This window comes from Nelumbo lutea, chromosome 1 (assembly GCF_056320005.1).
Source record: "Nelumbo lutea isolate HS-2025 chromosome 1, American lotus-T2T, whole genome shotgun sequence".
Classification (NCBI taxonomy): domain Eukaryota; kingdom Viridiplantae; phylum Streptophyta; class Magnoliopsida; order Proteales; family Nelumbonaceae; genus Nelumbo; species Nelumbo lutea.
The window spans coordinates 58,575,734-58,600,719 of record NC_142684.1 but is presented as its reverse complement, the minus strand read 5'-3'; the positions used below and the strand labels follow the sequence as shown (position 1 = coordinate 58,600,719).

At 35.7% G+C, this 24,986-nt stretch overlaps 1 protein-coding gene across 2 annotated transcripts; it reads right to left on the bottom strand.

Annotated features, from left to right (window-relative positions):
• PAP15 (purple acid phosphatase 15) lies at positions 1-6,629 on the bottom strand. 2 transcript variants are annotated; one of them, XM_088963841.1, is made up of 7 exons: positions 6,008-6,629; positions 4,966-5,157; positions 3,623-3,956; positions 3,276-3,493; positions 2,173-2,363; positions 916-1,200; positions 1-531 (listed from the first exon to the last, which is right to left on the bottom strand). In XM_088963841.1, exons 1-7 carry the CDS (start codon positions 6,300-6,302, stop codon positions 370-372), a joined length of 1,677 nt encoding a protein of 558 aa, XP_088819967.1. In that variant the 5' UTR covers positions 6,303-6,629; the 3' UTR covers positions 1-369. The 2 variants fall into 2 exon arrangements, with proteins under 2 accessions (XP_088819967.1, XP_088819968.1); XM_088963842.1 differs by lacking the exon at positions 916-1,200 and having other exon boundaries at positions 6,008-6,529.
• Positions 6,630-24,986: the final 18,357 nt, after the last annotated feature.

Genomic DNA, 24,986 nt, shown 5'->3' with positions numbered 1-24,986 from the left:
TTTATGGGATTGCTTTGTTCTTTTAAATTTCAATACATAATCCCTTGGAAGCTTAAAATTTTAAGCATGCATATGCATGTGCTCAGTATGACTGAACAATTTACAAGATATTGTTTATATACACAAAGATCTAGTACTAGCCATCATTCCTATTTACTTGAACAAGACAAATCCAAACTGATTTTCTTATATTTAACACTAGGATTGTTGGGGACCTGCTGTCCTTTGACTTCCTTTCTACTGAGATTGCTGGATTTGTTCTTTGTTCTATTTTTCAATACTCCAATTTGGCAGAATCCAATGACTCTGGACCCCTCAATAAAAATAAAAATAAAAATAAATTGATGCCTTGTTTATTCAATTTGTCCCTCATTCTTCTTCAAGTAAAGGACGAGCTTCCCAGAGATCAATCTCCTTTGGCTGTGTCGGACACCTATCTGGTTGCCTCACTATATAAATCTGATCTCCAGCAGTATTGTACATGTCTTGATTTCGGTGCCATGTCCATAGAGCATGAGTCTCATTCTTCACCTGCCATTCACAAACCTATTAGTTTGTAGTTCTAGTAGTTCCTATCAGATCCTAGGCCACTTCTAGTACTGGTATTTCAAAGTTTCAAGGCTTAACCAATCAAAACCAAACCATCAGTAACCCTAGTACACTTCAATAAATTGATAAGAGAATGGTCTATGAAGTTCCTCTCAGTTTACTGCTTTAAAACATTATATTGTGTCTGATTTTGGAGCAATGCCCTTCCTAGAGGTGGTACCAATTAAATCAGGTTGGAGCACAACCTATTCACATGTAAAAGCACCATGGAATTTGGTTGCTTCAGAACCACCATTTACTTTTTCTGGTTAAATATAGCATGCAGTAACCTTCATATGTTTGTATACTGATAGTGAGAGAGGGCACCTCAAGGATCCCATGGCCAAAGCTGCTTTCCCTGTATGCACTGAAATCAGGTTGTCGGTCCCAGCAGAATTTTCCTGCTGCTGGACCTGATGTAAAATTAGTAGCACAGAAGCCACCCATATATTCATCTGGCGTACTCAATGGATCTGGGCAGTTACCAGGTGCATCAGCATGTTTGATTGCCATTTTCTCTCGATTGCCCCCATCTCCAATCGTAATATGAACAGGACCACAAGGATCCAACAAGTAATTATAAACTCGATTTGACCTCTCATATGCATGAACCTGCATATTCCATCCAAATTAGTAAAGTGTAAAACAACCCGTGTATGTTAATGCATTATCAATTTACAGAAATACTGGGAGTATGGCATTACTAGATTCACTATAATACTGGACCATAAATATGATTATAAACAGCATATCTTTAGATCTGGCTTGCAAGCAGGGGAGCCATCCCTTGATAGCATCTACAACAGCTTCTACACCAGAAATCAACACTACGAAATGATTCATCTGAGTGTACTTACTACCTATAAATTTGTGGAATCTGCAGGTTACAAGATTGTTTACAGTAGGTAGAGAAACATTAAGGTGTATCTAAGTCCTTCCACTAACCTAAAGCCTCGATAGTACACTAATAAAAAATGCCCAACAAGCATGCTTTTATAGAAAGTTTGTCTTCACCAGAAATCAACACTACGAAATTATTCATCTGAGTGTACTTACTACCTATAAATTTGTGAAATCTGCAGGTTACAAGATTGTTTAAAGTAGGTAGAGAAACATTAAGGTATATCTAAGTCCTTCCACTAACCTAAAGCCTCAATAGCACACTAATAAAAAAATGCCTAACAAGCATGCTTTTATAGAAAGTTTTTCTTCACATGTGTGTTCATATTGTCCTTATTGTGTTTTATTGGGCTAGGTTGGAGTTACGAATTGAGTAAAAAGAACAAGATCTCAATGATTTTTCATCTCATTTAGATTTTTTTTTTTTTTTTTGTATTTTTCCATTAGGTCTATTGGCATTTTCAAGATCCTTGTGCCTTAACTTGGAAGTTCAAAAAAGTGTACATATCAGATGAGTAGTAGGCCTTAGGCATGCCTCATAAGAATGTCATCCTTCCCAGTGGGAGTTCAATATGCCTTCCCTGCACCTTGCATTGAGGATAAAGCTTCAAACACCTCTAGGCTCATTGGTTATGATTAAGAAGAATCTAAGTACGGAAATAAAAGGGCATTAAGTTTGCTTACATGTCCATTCAATACTATGTCAACACCATAAGAGTATAGTAATTCTTCCATCTCCACCCTCATACACTCTGCTTCTCTGTAATGAGCTTGGTATGAGTTATACCAAGGTGGGTGCCAAGTAGCTACAAGCCATGGAGTTACCGATCTATTGACATTAGCTAAGTCTCCCTCCAACCACCTGTACTGATCCCCTGTAATGGGAAAGAATTAGAACTATTCAATGAGTAGTAACCTGTAGTTAGTGGAACTATTAACTTCATTCATTACTCAAAATCTGGATACATGTACCACCAAAGGCATATAACATCTCAATCTTTATTTATTTATATTTCCTTTCTGATTCACTATATTTTTCTATTGGTCAGGCTTTGACTGCTTTATAGATGAGATTCCTGACACCTAGAGGGATGACTTGGTCGAAACATCATTCATTGGATGGGAGGCGCTCTTGGTTGTAGCATACATATTATTCTCATTCACAAAAGTCCTGTTTCCCAAGGTTTTGGACTTTCTCTTCAAAGAACAACTCTCAACTTTTCTGACTCTGTTCACAGGGTCAGAAGAATTGCTCTTTGCCACCTTGGAGAGTTGCATATGGATTACAAAGAAAGGAAACAGAATGACCTTTGTTTCCAGATGGACTTTAGGCTATTCTTTATCAACAGAATCACATCCAAAATGAAAGATAATGATATGAATAAAAGAAAAAAATAGTGAATTGCCATATACCAGCATATCTAGCTGCATTATGTATAAATCTACAATTTCAACTTACTTTTCCAGCCACCCCTATAGACTGGATGTCTAGTAACCACAAGATAATTCTGGACTATTCCCATCCAAGAGATCGGGCCAACCAAATTGAAAATTTTGGGCCAATAAGATGAATACAAATACAGTATTATGATTCCAGGGGGCATGACTATCTTTTGCTAATGTATGCTATTGCTACCAAACTCATGAGACCCCAATCAGAAAACATAAAGATATTCCAAGAAATATTCAGACTGTAGCAAGGAAATTTCCCAAGTTGTCTAATCATTCCAAAATGTGAAGTTAAATAGATAATAGAGAGAAGAGTTGGAACCTTGGATCCTCTTTACCTGACTTCTTGTAAGAAACATATGCCCCCAACATGATGAAATGTATTCCCCCAGCATTAAATGAATAGTACAATGTAGATAAAGATCCACATTCTTCAGATGGAAATGCAAAACGAGCACTGTAAGCAGAAAAGGTACGGCTCTCAACCTGTTCTTCTATCTCATGGTTCCCTTCTATAACCATTATTGGAACTCTTGACACCAGAGGTTGCATAAACCTGAAGAATAGACCTGACAGTATCTCAGAAAACATTTCAAATTTCTGCAAGACCACATTTCAAAACATAAACTGTGTGTGCGGTGTTTGTGTGGTGTTAAGAGAGAGAGATGATGATGTCAATTTTCACCTTCCCCAGTAATCCCAGCGAGGTTGATAGGTCTCATGTATGGGAGTATCTGGAAATGAGCATGAGTAGCAGTCGGACCCAGTTCCATTTGTGCGATACAAATTTGCATAAGTTACATCACCAACTAATAGAACAAGATCTGGTTTATTACTGATCAAATGATCAATTGTGGATGTTGTATTATATGTAAGACCCAGATCTCCCACCACTGCAATTCTTCCAGGGTAGCTTTTTGGACCAGAAATTGGCATAGTCTTGAAATAATAAATATCACTCATGGATGGGATTGAAGGATCTCCACACCGATAATAATATAGTGTGTCAGGTTTCAAACCTACAGAAAAGCATAATAAAAAAGAGGTGTAGTCACTGAAAACTTAAAAATTTCTGCCTAGCTAGTTAAATAAATAATAACAATATTTGATGGTAAAATTCTTTTTCCTTTGCTGGCAAGATTCTTATTGAGGCTATATAATTTATTACCAGCAAAGCTTCTTTGGCAATGTATGAGTTTCATTCTATGCACATTATGTGACACATCAATTTCTGTCTGAATGCTAGTGGACGTAAATGTTACACAACAGGTATTAAAGAGAACAATGATAGACCCTTGTTAAACACAAAAACTTTCAGCTCAGTTGTCAACTTAAAATATAACTTCTTCAAAAATTTCAATAGTTATGAACTTTATGAATCTACTGTTTCTTCCCTTATCTAGCTATGTGAATTGCCTATTTCATAAACATTGAGGCCATTTTGTTTAATAAATGTCTTCTTAATTGAAGAAAAGAGGTTTCTGATGCTAAGATAAGATGCAACCTGTTCCTTCCGTAGCAATTCAGCATATTCTAAACATATTTCTATCCAAAAATACCAGAAGTCCATAAGAAACACTTGGACTCAGACAAGAGAAAGCAATAAGACCCATTACCCTTACCTCTATTCTACAACTAGCAATTAAGCATGTAGAAGGCCAAAGACCATATGGTTAGGATCAGCCAATAGTTGATCCCGGGTTTGGAAAACTCAGATGACCTTACCTGAATTCTGAATGGTTGATCTTGCTGGCTTCATGGACATTTTCCACTTTCATTCGGTTTAAATATACCCCTCAAGTGTAATCTATACTTAAATTAGCTAATATAGACACTAGATAGTAATTTACCATCAAACACATAGCCAGATTATATGAGAAAAAAAAAAACACGAATAAAATCCATAGCATGCCAAAATAATCCAACATTTTTTGGAATTGGTCTAAAATTGCAATCTTTCACCATAGGAAAGGTTTACATTTTTTATTTTTCATATTTCTTTTTCAGCTAACTCTCACAAAGATATACCTGTTAGACGAACATGATGTATAATTCCTGAACTGTAATTCCGGAGGCCTTCAAAGGGATAAAGCTGGTTGTAAATAAGAGAGTTTCCTCTAGCTTCATGACTTAATGGAAATCTCAACTTCCCATAGTGAACAACACTGGCAACAGATTTAGGATTCAATGGCTTTATGTTGTATCCAATTTGAAATTTCCCTGCAAATTCGATCCCAATACAAGAACCAATTCATCAGAACAGGGAAGAAGAGAAAGTAATCCAAAAATCCAGGTATTATTGAGATGTTTTATGTTTACAGAACATAATCAATGATAACCTTATCTAGTGATCTACTAATTTCCACCTAAGGCTCAGTTTAGAAGGAGTACAAATACGAATGTGTACAGTACAAATACATATAAAATAATACAATATAAGATTTCGCACTCTACAAATTTGTATTTGTACTCTTTCTAAACGGAGACTAAGGAAATACTACTCAAGAATATCTAAGAAATAGTTACCAAACTTCTTATCAATGCGTTTTCATAATTAAGAAACACGAATAAGAAACCAATCAACCCTATCTGTTCCAACCAAAACATAAAAAAATAAAAAGAATCAACGCTATTTTTGGAAGTTTGCAACAGCAAATTAAAAGATGAAAGGGAGTTCCACTCATCCATATCTTTAATTCAATAGGTTAAGAAATGTGGAGAGATGGAAAAAGCAGAGGATGGATTACTTTTCTACGTTACAAGTAGAACTATGCTCAACATTTTCACCCCTATATCATTTAAATAGTTTTACCACCAAAAAACCATTAATAACAAAACTAGTGCAGCTCTAATTAACTTACCGACAAATTTTTCTTGGATGATCTTAATCACCATTTTAACAACCAGAAGACCCAATATTCAAGTTTTTCACAAGAAAAGGACTCTAGAACGAATCCACCAACCCCATCAAAACAGCTCAACGAAAACAAAAGAAAAACGAGATAAGCGACGAGGAGGGATGAAGAGGAAAAGAAGGGAAAAACAACAAGAATAAGAAGTAGAAGAGAACCTGTAATCCAAGAGATCCAAACAGAATCATACGTCGCGGAGAGGGCGACAGAGATCTGCTCCGGCTCAAACCCCTTAACGCGCCTGACGATGCGAGGGTCCGTTGGCGGCAAGTCGACGGCATGCCCACGTAAGCTCTCGTCGAAAGGGACTGTGACAGGCTTGAAAGGACCGTCAAGGGTCGTTGGGATGCCTCCACGGACGTTCCCAACGAGGTTCGCTAGAAACAGCAACAGACAGGCCCAAACAACCGCAGGCACCGATAACAACATCGACACCATTTTCAAGGCATTCATTAATTCGGCCTCATTTATGTTCTCGTGATCTTCGGTGCTAGGGTTTCCGAGGGATGAAGTTCAGAAGAACGAGACAGGTGGAGAGAGAAAGGAGGAGGAGAAGAGGTGGTGAGGAGTTTTAAAAGGAGAAAGAAATAGAGAAGCAGGAATATTCGCGGGAGTATTCCAAACACTGGGACGGTTACTGGCCGTTAAATCCGACAAATTGAAAAAAAATAATAAAACAAGAAAAAGAATTCCGGTGGACGCAGAAAACCCTCGCTTTCCTGAATGGTAATGACCAATCAATATCCGCTACGTCATTCTGGTATAGAACCCGCGTGATACAGATCTCGCATGGTGCATCGTTATTAGGGTTTTACGAACAGAACCGTAGACGATTATGGACACTGTAGGCGTCCATGAGAATGAACCATCCATTCGGTTCGTTCAAACCATCTTGAACGGTCAAATCGTTCAAACCATCCATTCGGTCACCATTTTATCCATAACTGTCTTTTGCCCAAAAACCATTTTGAACAGTCAAATCGTTCAAACCGTCAAACGATTTTTAACTATTTTTTAATTTTTTTTATTAGAATGAACCATCCATTCGGTTTGAGTGATCGGACCATTCGACCGGGCAATTGAACCTTTGAACAATTTGTTGTATTCAATACACGCAGTTGTAATCATAAATTTTCGCTCTCGAATTTCATCCTCATAAAATTTGTGCTCGCATCATCCTTGTAACAATTGCAGCAGTGCATTTGGGAACATTTCTCATGTTTTTAATATATGGCTGAAGTTGTATTGTGACAACAATTGAACAAATTTTGTGAGGTTAAAATCTTGATTTTCTGTAATCATAGCATTATATGTCATTGGGTCAATCATGTTTTGCATTGTCATTTTGATACACGGGCCCATAAAATTGTAGTTTAAAGACATGATACGGAAAAAACTTGTAATGAATTAACTGTTACCTAAAAGTGGTGATTAGGAGTTCAAATCAGCCCCTCACAAAATTGCCCTTCACAACGTCTCGCAGCACATCCCCACCATGTATTGGAAACATTTCCTGATGATGGCATCATCACTTTTGGTAATATCATCGGGAGATGTTCCCAATACACAACGGGTATGTACCATGTGACGTTGCGGGGGGGGGTTGATTTGATCTTGGTGATTAGATATATTCATGGGTAGGGTTTGGATTAGGCTTTGTTTATGTATTAATAGAATACATTTAGACCCAATCCCAAGCTTAGTCCGACCATGAGGTCTTGGTCCTGAGCCTGATCCTCATATAAAGCTTGAAGCCTGGGTCTAAGCCTTAACCTAGTTAGAAATTTGAAAACAGTTTTTTTTTTTCTTTTTTTATTAAATAAAAAAGTGTTTTATTTATATTAAAAGCCTTTAAAGCTAAAAAATAATAAACATATCACTATTATTTGAAAAAAAAGATATAAGAACAAAGAAAAATATTGTATATATATTTTATATTAAATAAAATATATTCTATTATTTAATATATAGTATCAAATCGAATTCGGGCTCAAACAAAATTTTTTTGAGAAACTTAAGACCAAACTTGTGACCTAAAATTATGACCAAACTCGATTTAAAACAAACTAAGCCGGGTGACCCATTGAACTACCCGATCCATAAACAGGTCTAGTGGTGTCCAATCAAATGGTTATTTAATCTCTTTACTTCTAACTTAGCGATGCACATAAGATTATTAATATCCTATTGGATCCTCATCTAGAGTCTCCTTGGCTAATACACACTATCATTACTATAGGGAAAATATCACATCAAGCTGGTGTTTGAGTAAAACACTCGCATATTCAAAAGTTACCGAGGGGTCTAGGTTTTGTCCTAGACGGTGGTGGGAAGAAGTGTGATCTCCAAGGAACAATGCTGCACACTCCATTGTTAAATTCGTATGTACTCTACGAGGGGCTAGTACATTCATACCTCTGATTTCTCAAGCTTGTAATTTTGGATGATGTGTTGCAATGAAATTTTCAAGGAATTAAAAAAACAATCAAATGTTATTTATCTGGTGAAAACCCTTCTACTGTCATGTTTGTGCGCACCGGGCAACAATTTCCACGAGTTGAATGATATGGAATTTGCAGCGAGTTGTGAGTAGAATAGTTACCATTTTTTTATAAAGATCGAAGAGGGCACACACATCCGAGATGACACGGGATCTGCTCCTCACACTCGGGTGCCTCACATGTACATCCACCGTGCATTGGGAACATCTCCCATGAATAATAAGTTAAAAGTACGGGAGATGTTCCCAATGCATGGTAGGATGTACTTGTCAGGCGCGTGTGAGGCGCCTTTTGTGAGGAGCAGACCATCTGGTCTCATTCTGCCCGTCAAGAGAGAAAAAGGCAAATTGAAAAGATAGGCACCTCTATGCATGTATGCTTTGATAGTGGTACTTTTGTCGTTTTACTATATTATTTTTATGATAGATAAAAGGGTAGAGACATTACCCCAATAGGGGTTGAAACTTTATAGCCCTTTTAGAAGCTTGGCAGCCTTTGTTTGTTTGGCATGTCTTTTTGCATGGACTGTTAAAAGTCTAGCAGTTTACGCTTTGGTCTTTTCTCATAGAAAAGATCTAGTTGTCGAAAGTCATAGCCTATAAAGATGCGGGAAGCTCATTTTGGATTGAGAAGTTCTAAATAGAGATTTTTGCCTTTTTTCAATTCATCTTGATGCAAAAACTCACATCGTCTTTTGACTATCAGAGCTTCCAGAAGATCTTTCAAAAAAGACTTGCGAAATGGCCCCTTAGTATATGTTTGGAACCATGGATTTTTATTGACTAAACGGTTTGTACTTGACTTGTTTGGAAAAATGAGAAAAGCAATGATGAACCTATTTATTGATACTTAAGTGCCATTAGGTGACACATCAGTAATACAGTGAATAAATGCCTATCTGTTGGATGAAGTGCTAAAATGAAACTTTCCCGATTACTTGCACATAAACCGAAGTCTACTTTTGTAAGTCCCTATGCGTATGAATTCAAATAATGGGGGAAATGCTAAAGTGGCACCTTTCAATAAACGCCCATGATTAGTTGCCAAAAGACATTGTGTCGAAAAGACACGTGAAGTCCATTTTGGGCAATTTTTAGGAAGATTCAAATGGAGCTTTTTGATTTGATTTTTTTCAACTTAACTCGTGTGGAAAGTCACGTCTTAACCAAATAGTCTTTAGACTGTCAAGATCTTAATGCAAAAACTCACATTAATTATCAGAACTTTCAGAAGATCTTTCAAAAAATACTTTGCCAAACGACCTCTAAGAGAATGTACAAACAAATAGCTTTACCTAACTGGAAGCATTTTCCCAATAACAAAATATAGCAGAGTATTTATCCATTTGGGCTACCAAGTGAGCAGAACGGGGTTGCTCCCTAGGTCAAGAAATACTTAGAGAACCAAACATTTTCATCAAACAGTTAATTTTATCAAAGATAGCATCAACAAGGCCCATTACATCAACTGCTATACATTCAGCTTCCATCAGCTACAAACAAAATCAATTAATGTCATTTAGAGCACGCAAAATTTAAAATTATTGTTTAATATTATTATATGCCATGAGAGCCTTTATTCTTTCAAACAATTCCCCTTTAGTCCTTGTTCTTGCTCAGAGCAAACTTGGGCACCAAGGAAATTAATCTCATAGTCCAAGAGACATTCTTTTACTTTTAAAAATGGCAATATTCCTGGCTGACTAGATGAAGTATCAAGCTATTGCAAGCCAAGAAAGAATCTGATTGAGCAAAGCTTTATTATTGATTTTTCTTTCCAAATAGGTCAGAACATCAAAGAAGGATAGGAGATAGACCAAGGACTAGCAAAAAGGACTACTCTAGCAAAGGGGCATTGCAAGAAGAGATGATTTGGACTTTCTTCTAAGTTCTCACACAACGGGCATTTAGTTTGGGTGGATATTCCTCCATTCCAATACAAATCATAGTAGTTCATCATGTCCAATCCAATCCAATAAATACTTTCGATCATTAAGTCTAGATTGGCCTATCTAATCTGTTTAAATCGATTTTCAACCCAAATACAGTCCATTGACACCCCATCTATTGGAGTTTATAAAATGGCACTATATACTTGTGTGTGAAAGGTAAGGGAGTATTCAATAATATGGTTGGTTTTGTTTTTAAAAACAAAACACCTGCTACAACAACACAACTATATTGTTTTCACTAATGTGGCAATTGTTTTTGTTCTTCAAATAAAAAACAATCATTCAGGGATGGCCATTTCTACCCTACCTGGTGGGTACCCACCCCTACCTAGGGGTGTTCATAATTCAGTTAATCGTCAGTTTGGTTCATCAACTTTCCAGTTTTTTTATATTTATAGTATATACTATAAAAATATATAATAAAAACTCAAAATACATATAAAATATTATATTTTAAATAATAAATAATATATAATGCATATTTATTAATTTATAATATATAGAAAATAAAATATATATATATAAAATATATAATATACATAAAATATTTAAAAATATATGTATACTAATTGGTTTGGTTAACCACCAATTTTCTATATTGGTTAACCGAAACCGAGCCGGTACCTTTGGTTTTTTTTAAATACCAAATCAAAACCAAACCATTTGGTTTTGTTAACTAGAATTTTTTGTTCAATTTCATTCGATTTGGTTTTTCAGTTTTTCTTGTTCACCCCTACCCCCTACCCACTCCAATGGGGCAGGTTGTTTTTGTTTGAAGGATGGGTTTTAGGGCGGGGCAGGTTTTGGGATTCTACAACCCATATGGGTATGGGTAGGGTACAATGTTAGGCTCAACCTGACCTTCCCCGACTTGCATATTGTTGAAAAGCATACAAACTTTATGTACTAGGTGTTGAATTTATTTTTTGAGTTGTGTAAAGGATAATTGATAGTTTATGTGTTTTTTACATGTCTTATTCAAATAACTTGAAATTTTATTGTTTATTTGAATTATTTTACTTATTTATTACTTTTATATAACAAGAAATAATAGGAAGTTGGACCTAGGTTCTAAACCCAATTCGCCCCTACCTTTGAATATGAAAAGGTAGGGTTGGGGAGGGTTTTGCATTTTGATGTGAGGAGAGAATTTGGATCACATATAATTAAACATATAATTAAGAGAAGACTTTAGATGATGATGATAATTCTTTTATAGGATAATATGAAAACTTTGTCTTTTATTCAACACAAAGTTTTTCAAAATGAATTCAAGTGGGTTCAATCTTCAATTAAAGTTTGTCTTTAGATGATGATGATGATAATTCTTTTAGGGTCTGTTTGATTGCTGAGAAAGAATGGGATGAGAAAAGGAAAATTTATTTTCTCAGTTAGTTATAATATGTTTGTTTGCTGAGAAAATTTGTGAGAAAATCCACTTTCTAGTGTTTGTTTTGCAAGGAATAGAATCTGGTAAAAAATAGCTCACAATTGTTCGATGGAAATCAAATCAACCAACTTTGATAAAATTTCCATTCGGATCACTCCATTTATCCTTTGCAATTGCTTCCGCACTAGAAATGTTGCTCAAAACCAACCAAATCCTTCATCCATGTTTCATCTACTCCATCTAACTTAGCACAAAAGAACTCCTTGAGTCTTTCAAGTTTCAGTCAGCAACGAACAAGTTTTCAAAGAAAATCACTGAAAAATACACAAAAACTCCAATGTTCTCAATGATTTTTGACTCGTTGAGATCGAGATTCTTGTCAAAGACTCAAAATTGAAGTTAGTAAAAAAGAAAAATGAGATGAAACTTAGGAAAAGCTGATTAGAACATTAGTTACAGAGAACTTCACAGAGAAAGAATAACATGACTTTGAGAACGATTGAAGCATTGATTCCTATGGAGAGTCTGATTTTGGTCAATAGGGTCGTTTCATGATGTTGCGAACCTTGTTCCAGCAATCTTCTTTGTTTTGATAAATGGGAACTCAATTGTCAAAAACAAGGTTTGCACAATCACAGACCAATTTGTCATGGACCAACAATCTGTCTCTTTTTCTTCTACTTGAACAACAATCCCTCCAGCAATGAAAACCTCTTCAAAATGCCTTCACACCAACTGAGGATTGGCTGTCGTTGCCTGGGCCACGGCAACCAAGTTCCCGTGGTTGCTCGAAACTTTGTTTACTTGCTTGAAGCTTTTGATTTATTTACGGATGAGAATGGAATCACAGCAACCAAGTTCCCATATGCAATTAGGTTCAGCTGAGCGCCATAGTTATTCACGGCCATTTTAAATGCAAAAACCAAGTTCCCACCTTGGGCACTTTAAGGGAATTTATTGAGGACAAATTGGAGGCATTGCAGACATTCTGGCATTGGCAGATGAGGTGAAGAGAAGAAGAGGATGCATTGGAGACATTCTGGCATCGGCAGACGAGGTGAAGAGAAGAAGAGGAAGGGTTCGTTCAGGCCATGAGTTGCAGGGTCTGATGCAGTTCAAGGTAATTTTGGTTTGGTTGTAGAGATCCCTTCTTCTCTCCGTCTCCCTCTTTCCGTCACCGACGACCTTTAGCGTGAGAATAAGGAGGAGCTTTTCATTGCTGATGACAATTTTGTCCGCTGCGAGTCCTCGATTTCTACTGACGACAACGTTTAGCGCAAAAGTGAAGAGGAGCTTTCTGTCGCCAACGGCGATTTTGGCCGCTGGGAGTTCTCAATTTCTGCTGATGACGACCTTTAGCGTGAGAGTGAAGAGGAGCTTTCCATCACCGACAACGATTTTGGCTGCTACGAGTCCTCAATTTCTACCGCCGATGAGGAGTAGGCGAATGAGCGAACAGAGAGGAAGTTATGGTTGGGATGCTGGAGGAGGATGTGGTGATGATTGGTAGTGGTGGTGGAGGTGTTGATAACAGAAAGAAGACGGTTAGTGGTGGAGAGAGAGAGAGAGGAGATGATCGACTTCTTGCTCTGACAAAGCCTGAGCAATTCTCTTAGCGTTTTCTTTTCTCATCGGGGTCACACTGTTTTGGTGCGACCCCGCTCACTTAATTTTGGGATCTCGCGTCCCTCTTGTTTCTCATCCCAAAACACTGTTTACCAGTAAACAAACACAAGAAAGGGAGAATAATTCGGGAATATTCCGTTTTCTCATCCCTTTCTCAGCAATCAAACATACCCTTATATCAACTTGAGATGGGCTCATATACAATGTACACTATGAAGCAAAAAAATCATGAACACTAATGGACATTATGAAAGTTATCATGAAAAGCTTATGATTATAAACATTCAAAAGTTCAAAAACCCACACCCTATACACCCTTATCTACCCGTGAATTAGCATTAATTCCGAGCTGGCACCTATTCCAAGTACTTTAGGCCTATGAATTCTGACCCTGGGCTGAACGGTCATTCTCCCTTAAATGAATCGTATGGCTTTGTCACTGTTATCCTGATCATGCGAATTTTACTTTGGCCCCTTGAAATAAGGATGAAAACATATATAAACCAGATTCAAGCCTCAAAGCCATGTTTGATTTGATAGAAAACAATAGACAAAAGCAAATTCTCCTTCAACTTTCTGTTTCTGTTTCTCTATCTCTTATTTTCCATCAAATCAAACACAGCCTCACATAATGCTTTCAAGTTTGAAGGAGTGAATTGGGGAAATAGGATTAAAAAAGCCCATATGATAGGCCCCACCTAAGAAACTTGAAGTGTGAACTTTCTATAAATTATTGGGGACCGGACAAGTCACAAGTGATAGAGAGAATCTTTTATTTTGCACTTGGACTTCTATTGCATGCTTTTGGGATTGGGACCCACCGTTTTATGGGCCCACATCCACAAGAAGATATTAATCAGAATTTATCCAATTGGAGACTTTGGAGTAGAAAAATTCCATAACAATCTTTTATTAATTGGAAGCTTGCAATAATGCATGAATCAGACGGTGGAGATTCATAATTTAATCAGGCTGATTCTTCAAGTGGGGCATATGTTAGGTCGGGTGGATCAAGGGTCCTGAACTTCTAAATAACAAACACCTACAAGTAATGGTCCCCTGATCAAAATTTCTGGTTCTATGCCCACGGACCCAAGATAGTTCCAACACCTTGGAGAGGGAGAAAATTTTTTGTAAGGATGATAATTAATGGGACAGTTTCTAAGAGGGTTTTGTAAATTTTACATCTTTTCTATCTCTTCAAATCTCCCAAAAACCGGATTGGATTTTTAAATTTCATAAATCCTCTATATACGTGAAAATACAGGTCGGTTCTATAATTTATATGTAATATATTGTTATATATAAGCAATAAATAAGTAAAATAATATCAACAAACTTCAAAATTTTTAATTGTTTGATTCAAGCATTTTGAAAATATATGAATTATCAATTGTCCTTCATGTAAAATTTAAAATATTATTAAATTCAACACATTACATAATTTCATGTCTTACAACAACAACAAAGTCAACATCCACCACACATTAGGTGCCATTAGGCACTACATCAGCAAAACAATGAATAAACACATATCCGTTGGAGGAAGAAGCGCTAAAATGAAGCTTCCCCCAATAAACCGAAGTCTACTTTTGTAAGTCATTATGCATACAGATTCATAAAATGAGGGGAAATGCTAATGTGACACCTATGTGGCAAGTTTATTCAATAAATGCCCTCGGTTCCAAGCATGCAGTTACTTGCCAAAAGACTGTGTCAAAAAGACGCATGAAGTCCGTTATGGGCAATTTTCGAGAAGCTTCAAATGGAGCTTTTCGTTTTTTTTCAACTCATCTCATAGAGAAAGACACACCTCAACTAAACGGTCTTTAAACTATCAAGATTTTAATGCAAAAGCTCACATTTATTATCGGAACTTACAAAAAATCATTCAAAAAAGGCTTACCAAATGGCCCCTACAAGAAACTGAGATTGGGAGCATTTTCCCAATAACAAAATATAGCAGAGTATTTAGTCATTTGAGCTAAGTGGGCAGAACGGGTTTGCTCCCTAGGCCTAAAAGAAATACTTAGATAACCAAACATTTTCATCAAATAGTTGATTTTATCAAGATAGGGGTCCAGGCGACAATAGAAAAACTCCAACTTTTCTCATATAGCATCAACAAGGCCCTTTGCATCAATGAAGATAGTTAAGCTGGTCCAACCAGGCTTCGGAGAACTGCTATATATTCAGCTTCAATCAATGTTATTAGGGCACACAAAATTTTAAAGTTATTGTTTAATATTATTGTATGCCATAATTAGAGCCTTTATTCTTGCAAACAATTCCTCTTCCTCCGTCACAAACTCTATAAATGGCATTATATCCTGAAGTTGGGGTTTATCTATCGGGTGCATAGGAATTAGTCCTTGTTCTTGCTTAGAGGAAACTTTGGTCACCAAGGAAATTAATTTATATCTAGTTCATAGTTCAAGAGACAGTCTTAAATTCACTTGTAAAAATGACATTGTTCTTGGCTGACTAGATGAAGTACCAAGCATGGTTTTCAAAATTGGACCGGACCGGATGGTTGGATTGGAAAAATTGGGAATCGGTCAGGTGACTGGTTCCAATTTTCCCCAAAATCAGATTTTTGTCAAAAGAACATTGATTTGGTTAACAAACCACTGACTCGGGCGATTGAATCATTCGAACCATTCAATGATTTTGATCATTTTTTTTTGTCAGAATGAACCGATCAGACCTGGGAATTGGACCCCTAACCGGTTCATTCTCCCGGTCGGTTTTAAAAACCTTGGTACCAAGCTATTGCAAGCCAAGAAAGAATTTGATTGAGCAAAGCTTTATTATTGATTTTTATTTCCAAGGAGGCAAGGACATCAAGGCCAGAACATCAAGGAAGGACTAGAGATTTCCAGGGAAGGAGATAGACCAAGGAGGCAAGGACTAGCAAAAAGGACTACTCTAGTAAAGGGGCATTGCAAGAAGAGATGATTTGGATTTTCTTCTAGGTTCACACAACGAGCAGTTAGTTTGGGTGGATATTCCACGATTGACTAAGTCAGTTCTACAAAGGACATAAATCCATCACAATGGATCATGTCCAATCCAATCCAATAAATACTTTGGACCATGAAGTCTAGATTGGTATATCTAATCTATTTAAGTCGACTTTGATTCAGATATGATTCAACCCAAATCCATTCCATTGACACCCCTATCTACAGGGGTTTATAAAATGGCACTATATATTAGTGTGTGAAAAGTAAGGGAGTATTAGATAATATGGTTGGTTTTGTTTTTAAAAACAAAAAAAAATTATATTGTTTTTGCTAATGTGGCAATTATTTTTGTTCTTTAAATAAAAAACAATCATGTAGGGATGGCAATTTCTACCCTACCTGGTGGGTACCCACCCCTACCTAGGGGTGCTCATAGTTCAGTTAATTGTCAGTTTGGTTCATTAGTTTTTTAGTTTTTTATATTTACAGTGTATATTATAAATATATAATAAAAACTCAAAATACATATAAAATATTATATTTTAAATAATAAATAATATGTTATATTATATATAATGCATATTTATTAATTAATAATATATAAAATATGTACAAAAAATACATTATATACATAAAGTATTTAGAAATATATGTATACCGATTGGTTCGATTAACCGCCGATTTTCTATATTGGTTAACCGAAACCGAGCTGGTACCTTTGGTTTTTAAAAATACCAAATCAAAACCAAACCAATTGGTTTGATTAACTTGAATTTTTTGTTAAATTTCATTGGTTTGATTCGGTTTTTCAGTTTTTCTTTCTCACCCCTACCGATCGGTTTGATTAACCACTAGTTTTCTATATTGGTTAATTGAAATCGAACCAACCAGTTCCATTAATCGATTTTATGGTTCGGTTTCAGTCAGCTTTTTAGTTGGTTTGATTTTTTGGTTTTTTTTTCTCACCCGTAACATGAATCAAACAAATTTGGTTTTCTATAAAAAAAATACCCTTATTTTCTCTCACGTCCTCATGATCCTCATTATTGGAGATTACAGACAAATCAATATTGGTGGTCGTTTAACACTAATCAAGCGCCATAACAATGTTAGGATACAGTTCAATGACTATTGGTTGGATAAGACGAATCAAACCCATTGGCTTCAAGCATTACTTGGTAAGTTCATGTGTTTATTTAGTCTTGCATGCTTTCGATTTTTTTTAACAAAAAAAATTCAGTTTAATGCAAGCCATTTACCTGATTGTTGGACAATTATAATATGAAATACTATTTATTTATTTATTTATTTATTATTGGAAGGGAAAGTATTAATATATGGTTGGTGAAAAAAATCCAGAACATACAGTTTTCAGGCATATATGCTAGGAAGTGTTTTGATCAACTTACACAGATAATTAGTACAAAACAATTTGAGAAAAGGTATTAGTACAAAAGAATTTTATGAACTTATTTTGTTGCTTCTGTTGTATAAACATATTATTTGGGGAAAAGAAAATTAAAATAAAATCATGACTAAAACATTTTAGTTCTCTAAAAAACCAAACAAATCTAAAATGCAATTAAGGAGATAGAGTTACCTCGTGAAGTGATGGCAAGGTGTCTAGTGAAACTACAGCTATAATCAAGTCAAATTTAAACTAGATCCAAGCAAATCTGAATCCAATCTGATTAATATTAAATTTGAATCCCCTTTACTGTCTGCATTAGATAAGGAAAGATAAGGCTTACCCAGAATTTGGATCGTGATAGAGTCTGAACTGTATTAAAACTAGTTTTTTTATATTACCCTATTTTACCTTTATCTTGAATAAGGAGAGTTTCATTCGAATTCTTCATCTTTATTGTATTTAAACCTTAGCAATGTAATTCATGAATGTGTGTTGTTTTTCTCACTAGATTAATTTTGTTTTATGGTGTCAGATGGTGTCCTGTAATAGCAACAACTTGTCCTCACCTGTTGCCACAGCTATATGACAATTAGAGAAACTCTCTCTATTCGTATGCCATCTTCAACATTGAATTTTGGCCAACTTGTAACAATAAAGTTAGACCGATATAATTATTTGATCTGGAGATCACAGGTTCTTCCTGCTCTCTTTGGGTCAGATTTACTTGGTTATGCAGGTGGTACCTTCCCTTGTCCATCTCAAACCATTCAAGAAGATGGAAAAGCTATTCCCAATCCTGCCTACATATAATGGAGAAAACAGGATCAACTCTTATTGAGTTGGATGCTCTCAACAATCTAATAAAGCATTCTAGGACAAGTAATTGGATGCACCATTACTCAAGTTGTCTACTGCAGTTTGGAAAAACTCTTTGCCTCTCATTCTAGAGTCAGAATCATGCAATTGCACACCGAATTGATGAATCCGAGGAAAGGCAATCTCAATATGAATTAATATCTCCATAGAGCCAAGGCTATTTCAGACAAACTATCAATGGTTGGTCAACCGGTTTCAGATTATGATCTTGTGATTCACACTCTTCTTGAACTCGATTCAAACTATGAATCTTTTATCACATCTGTGAGTACTCGATTTGAAGAAATTTCCTTTGATGATTTACAAGATATGTTATATAATCATGAGATTAAGTTGGAAACTTTGAAGATTCACCCTGAAACCAGTATTTCCAATGTCCACGTTGCTCAACACGGACAACAACAAGAAAAGTCAGGATACAATAAAAATAAAGGGCAAGCAAATAAAGCACAACAATAGAAGTAGCCTCAATCTGATGATGGCAACATAGGATCCTATCCTGTGACTTGCCAAATCTGTAAGAAGAAAAACCACACTACTGTGACTTCGGATATCACAAAGATGGAGAAAAGTCTGAGAAACCTGCAAATTCTATCAATATGATCCTCTCTATTAATAATGGAAGTTAGTATCCAGACTCAGGAGCTACAAATCATCTTACATTAGATCTTTCCAATCTGAAGCTTCATTTTGAATACATTGGAGTAGATCAAATTTGCATTGCAAATGGGATAGGTTTGCAAATCAAGAATATTGGTTCATCTACTTTACAAACCCCTTTTCGTTCTTTTGTTCTAAAAAATGTTTTACATGTTCTAGAAGTTACAAAGAATCTCTTATTGCAGCACAATTTTCAACGGATAACATTTTTTGAATTTCATCCTAAATTCTTTCTTGTGAAGGATTGGGAAACGAAGAAAATTCTTCTACAAGGGTCGAATAATAATGGACTCTATCAGTTGCAGCTAGGAAACTCAAAGGAGAACTTTGCTTTTGTTGGGGAACATGCAACCATTAATATATGGCATCAACGGTTAGGACATTCTGCTCCAAGTATAGTGTGATAAGTGGTTACTAGAAATAGATTACCAGTTAATTCAAATAAGTCAATGTTGTTCTTTCCATCCTATCCCATGGGTAAAAGTCATAAGCTGCATTTTGTTTCTAATGATTCTTCTATATCTTTTCCTTTACAGTTAGTATTTGTTGATCTTTGGGGACCAACCCATGTTACTTCTCATGATGGTTATAAATATTATATAAGTTTCGTTGATGGCTTTACCAAATATTTGTGGATTTTTCTCTTAAAGTAAAAATCAGATGTTCTTAATGTTTTCCTGAATTTCAAGGCTAATGTTAAGAATATTTTTGGTACCAAAATAAAAGCATTGCAAACTGATGGCGGTAGTGAATTTCACAAGATTCGGCCCATCTTAAAGCAATATGGGATAACACATTGTCTTACTTGTCCTCACACATTTGAGCAAAATGGTTGTGTTAAATGACATCATCATATTATTGTGGAATGTGGTTTGATTCTTCTTGCTTAAGCTTCTATTCCAATGATTTATTGGCGGGGTGCTTCTCTAGTGTTGCTTATCTTTACAATCGGATGCCTACATGAATTCTTGGTTACAAGTTTCCATATGAGAAATTGTTTCATGAAAAACCAAATTAAAGCTTTTTCAAGGTGCTTGGTTGTCAATGATTTCCTTATTTAAGGCCCTACAACAAACATAAATTGGATTTCAGATCTACACATCATTTTCCTTTCAAAGATAGAGCTTCACAAAGTATTGAACCCTTTGCTCCTACTATTACCCCTTCCCTTCCCATTTAATCAATCATTTTTCCAAACTACATGTATCTGTGTCCTCACCTTCTATAGAACCATTTTCGGCAACTTCCCTAACCCAATCAATCTCATCTATTACTGTTGAACCTGTAACCTCACCACCACATCTTAGCCCATCTCCTACTCATTCACCTCTCAATGAAATGTCCACCTCTCACCACCAACCATCTTCCTCTTCAACCATTCATATTGAGCCACCACCAACCAATGTTCATTTTATGACCACTAGAGCTAAAAGTGGTATCTTCAAGCCTAAACTATATCTTGTTCCCAAATACCCACCTATTGAACCCATTTTTGAACTGTCCACTATCAAACAAACCCTCCAAGACAAGAATTGGTGATTGGCCATGAAAGAAGGATTTGAAACTTTTGAACATAACCACACTTAGATTCTTGTACCTCACCCTACTAGCCATAATGTCATTGGATCCAAATGGGTTTTTCGTTTGAAACGTGGCCCTGATGGAAGCATACAACGGTACAAAGCTCGTCTTGTCGCCAAGGGGTTTTCACAACATGAAGGAGTAGATTATCATGAGACATCCAGTCCCATTGTTAAGTTCACCACCATCAAAATCTTACTTTCTATTGCTACTTCCAAAGGTCGGTCTATCCATCAAGTTGATGTGCAAAATGCATTCTTACATGGAGATCTAGCTGAAACTATATGCATGGAGCAACCTTTAGGCTTTAAAGATGCTACAAAGTCCAACCATGTTTGCCTGTTAAAACGTTCTCTTTATGGATTGAAACAAGCCCCACGGGCTTGGTACAACAAGATTGCAGAATTTTTACACATGTGAATTCGCATACTCTAGAGTTGATAACTCATTATTTTATAAACATGTTGATGGCAATTCTCTTTTCATACTTGTGTACATTGATGATATTCTCATCACAAGGACTAACATTGATCTTGTCTCATCTTTTATCTCCTCCTTGAGCTCTCAATTCACTATCAAGGATCTTGGTGGGATTCATTATTTTCTCGATGTAGAAGCAACTCATCTTCCAAGTGGTCTTTTTCTTACACAGCATAAGTATATTATTGATTTGCTCACAAGTGTTGGTATGCTTGATGCCAAACCATCTCGTACACCATTCTTCTCCACCTCTATGTTGCGTACTAAGACAAATGACTCATTTTCTAATGTCGCTTAGTACTGATGTATTGTGGGAGCTCTTTGGTATCTCTTATTGACCAGGCTAGACATAGCTTTCTCTGTCAACAAGGCCTGTCAACATATGCATAACCCCACCATTGCTCACTAGACTGATGTGAAACACTTCCTTCGCTATCTAAAGGCCACCATGCATTATGGGCTTTGTATAACTTCATCATCCACTATTGCCCTATTCACCTTTTCGGATGCTGATTGGGTAGGAGATTCAGTAGATTACAAGTCCCAAAGTGGGTTCTATATCTACCTAGGTAACAATCTAGTTTCTTGGTCCTCTAAGAAACAAACAACTATTGCCAGGTCCAACACTGAGAGTGAATATAGGAGCCTCACTTCTACTGCTGCTAAAACTATATGGATTCGCTCTTTGTTATATGAGATTGGGTTCCCTCTTCAATTAGCTCTAACATTATTTTGTGACAATATTAGTGCTACATTTTTTGCTACGAATGCAATCCTTCATACCAAGTCGAAGCACATTGAAATCGACGTACATTTTGTGCATGATTTTGTTGCCAAAAAGCAACTCCTTGTTCTACATGTTCCATCCTCCGATGAGAATGCAAATTGCCTTACCAAGGCTCTTACCTTCAACCGCTTCTCCTTACTTCGGTCCAAATTAAACGTGCAATGTCCACGTATAACTTGAGGGAGGACATTAGATAAGGAAAATAAGGCTTACCCAGAATCTGGATCATGATAGAGTTTGAACTGCATTAAAATTAGTTTTCTGAGATTACCCTGTTTTACATTTATCTTGAATAAGGAGAGTTTCATTCGAACTCTTCCTCTTTATTATATTTAAACCTTAGCAATGCAATTCACGAATGTGTGTTGTTTTTCTCACTAGATTAATTTTGTTTTAGTCTGTAAAATAAAGAATTAACAAGCCTTTAAAAAAGTAACCACTTTCTATGCATATAATAAATGTAAGGTGTTTTCTGCCAAGTCATTCTATAAATAGATTGTTTGGTTTGTTGCTTTAAACTCTTGCCTAACCAAGGAAAAATTGACTAGTAGGGGAGTAAATTTGATTTGATTTGCAACTATAACCAAATTATTTTTCTTTGCCTCTAATATGATTATAGATATATGACAAAATTACTAAAAAATCAATAACTGATTTTGTTTGGAGGTGGGTTAAAAATATCTTTGGGGCAATAGGTTGTAAGCCTGGAATAGTGGAAGAATTTATTAGGGGTTGGAAAATGAAGGATCTTAGTAAAGAAGGAAAAATTCTTTTAATGAGCACATCAACACAATAGCATACCTCCATGGGTTCATGATGTTACATACAATCTCTTAAACAAGTGCACTTTATGATAATGGAAAATTGGAACCTAACAATTATTTGAAACAGTAACAATGCACTATTTAACAAATGTAAACCAAGCAACCCATCTGCAACCAATTTATATCCAATACAACCCTCCTAAAACTCCATATAACTGAACCAACATTTTGTAATGGCCTTTGAGGACTACTTACTGTAAAATAAAAGTATAATTATATTAATGATCAAGGAGTAAAAAATATAAAATTATATTTTTTGCAGAATATCCATCAACCAATAACTGTGAGGGACTCCCAGAAGTGACCAACACAATATAGAAGGGGCAAACCTTCATATGACTGATGAATCTAGAAAAGGTCGTAAACCATGAATAAGCTAAAAGAGTCAAATTCAAACCAAATCCAATCAAAAGTCCTCTCTTGCAGGATAAACTTGAAGTGTGAATTTTCCTATAAATTAAAAGTCCATGTGGATGGGCCCCACCTAAGCAATGTTCACTGCCATTTTACCACGCATACTTCCTTTTCTCTTGCAGGATAAACTTGAAGTATGAATCTTCCTATAAATCACTAGTGGTGACTCGTGTGATGCATGAGATGTTGTATTTATACTTTTTTGCGTGTAAAATAGTAGAAAAATATTTCTTTTTCCTTTTTAGCTACTGAGCTTCAAACTTTCATTTTTATATAGTTTATATATTATGAGAAGCACGTAAATCAAGTGATAGTGGCTCAATTGATACCTTATCTAGTTAGTTGTAGTAGAGACTTGGGTTGGGGCAATGAGTTACCTCCCATTGTGTAATCATATAAAGCCAAAATATGTACTTAGCATGATATTAATAGCCAAGTTAAAAAAAAAAAAGCAATTTCAAAATTGAACTGATGAAGGTAACCAAAAACTTACATTTAGTTCTTACTATATTTTATTATTGAACCAGAACAATCCATTAAACACATATACATTAAATTAAATTAATAAAAATAAAGGAAAAAACTTGAACCCAAGGAAAGGAGCAAAATGGAGGAAAAAACCTGGTGACTCAAAGAAATGAACAATGATTTATTTAGAATCATTCACCCTATGTATTGGCGGTGAGCAAATTTGGGTCCAAGCTAAAATTCATATTTAGGTTCATCCTTAATCTAATCCAATCCATCTAATTCACACCCTACTTTATTAGAGAGAATCAAAGGGATTAAAGAATATTTAAGAAAGAAATAAGGATTTAATAGGGAGGGAAAATGTTATAAACATTGATTATTAAGGAGAAAGAAAGAGAATAAATATGAATTTATTAAAGACAATAAAAACCTATGAAATTTTTAATGATTTAATATAGAAATAAATGTACACATGTACGAAAAGGGATAAGAGGAGATACGTGAAGAAAGAGAGATTGGGGATTGGATAAATCACAAATAATGGAGAGCACCTTTTATTTTGTACATCTATTGCCTGCTTTTGGGATTGGGACCCACCATTTGATGGGCCTACATCCAAGAAGATATTAACTAAACCAGAATTTATTCAATTGGAGTAGAAATATTCCATTCAAATCTTTTTGAAGCTTGCAATAATGCATGAATCAGACGGTGGAGACTCATAATTTAATCAGGCTGATTTTTCATGGGGGGCATATGTTAGGTCGGATGGATCAAGGGTCCTGATCTTCTAAATAAGAAACACCTGGCAAGTAATGGTCCGTCCCCTCATCAAAATTTCCGGTTCTATGCCCACAGACCCAACATAGTTCTAACTTCCAACACCCTGGACAGGGTTTTGTAAATTCTACATCATTTCTATCTCTTCAAATCTCCCAACTTGTGCCCAATCTTGAACCCACAACGAATTGGATTTTTAAACTCCATAAATCCTCTTTATATGTGAAAATACAGATCGGTTGTTTGATTCAAACATTTTGAAAACACATAACTTATCAATTATCTTTCATATAAAATACAAAATATTATTAAATTCAATACATTATATAAATTCATGTCTTCTAACATACCGAGAAACCATCGGCATGATACGTATTAATTGATACGGGTCAATACGTATCGATACTTTGAACCTTATG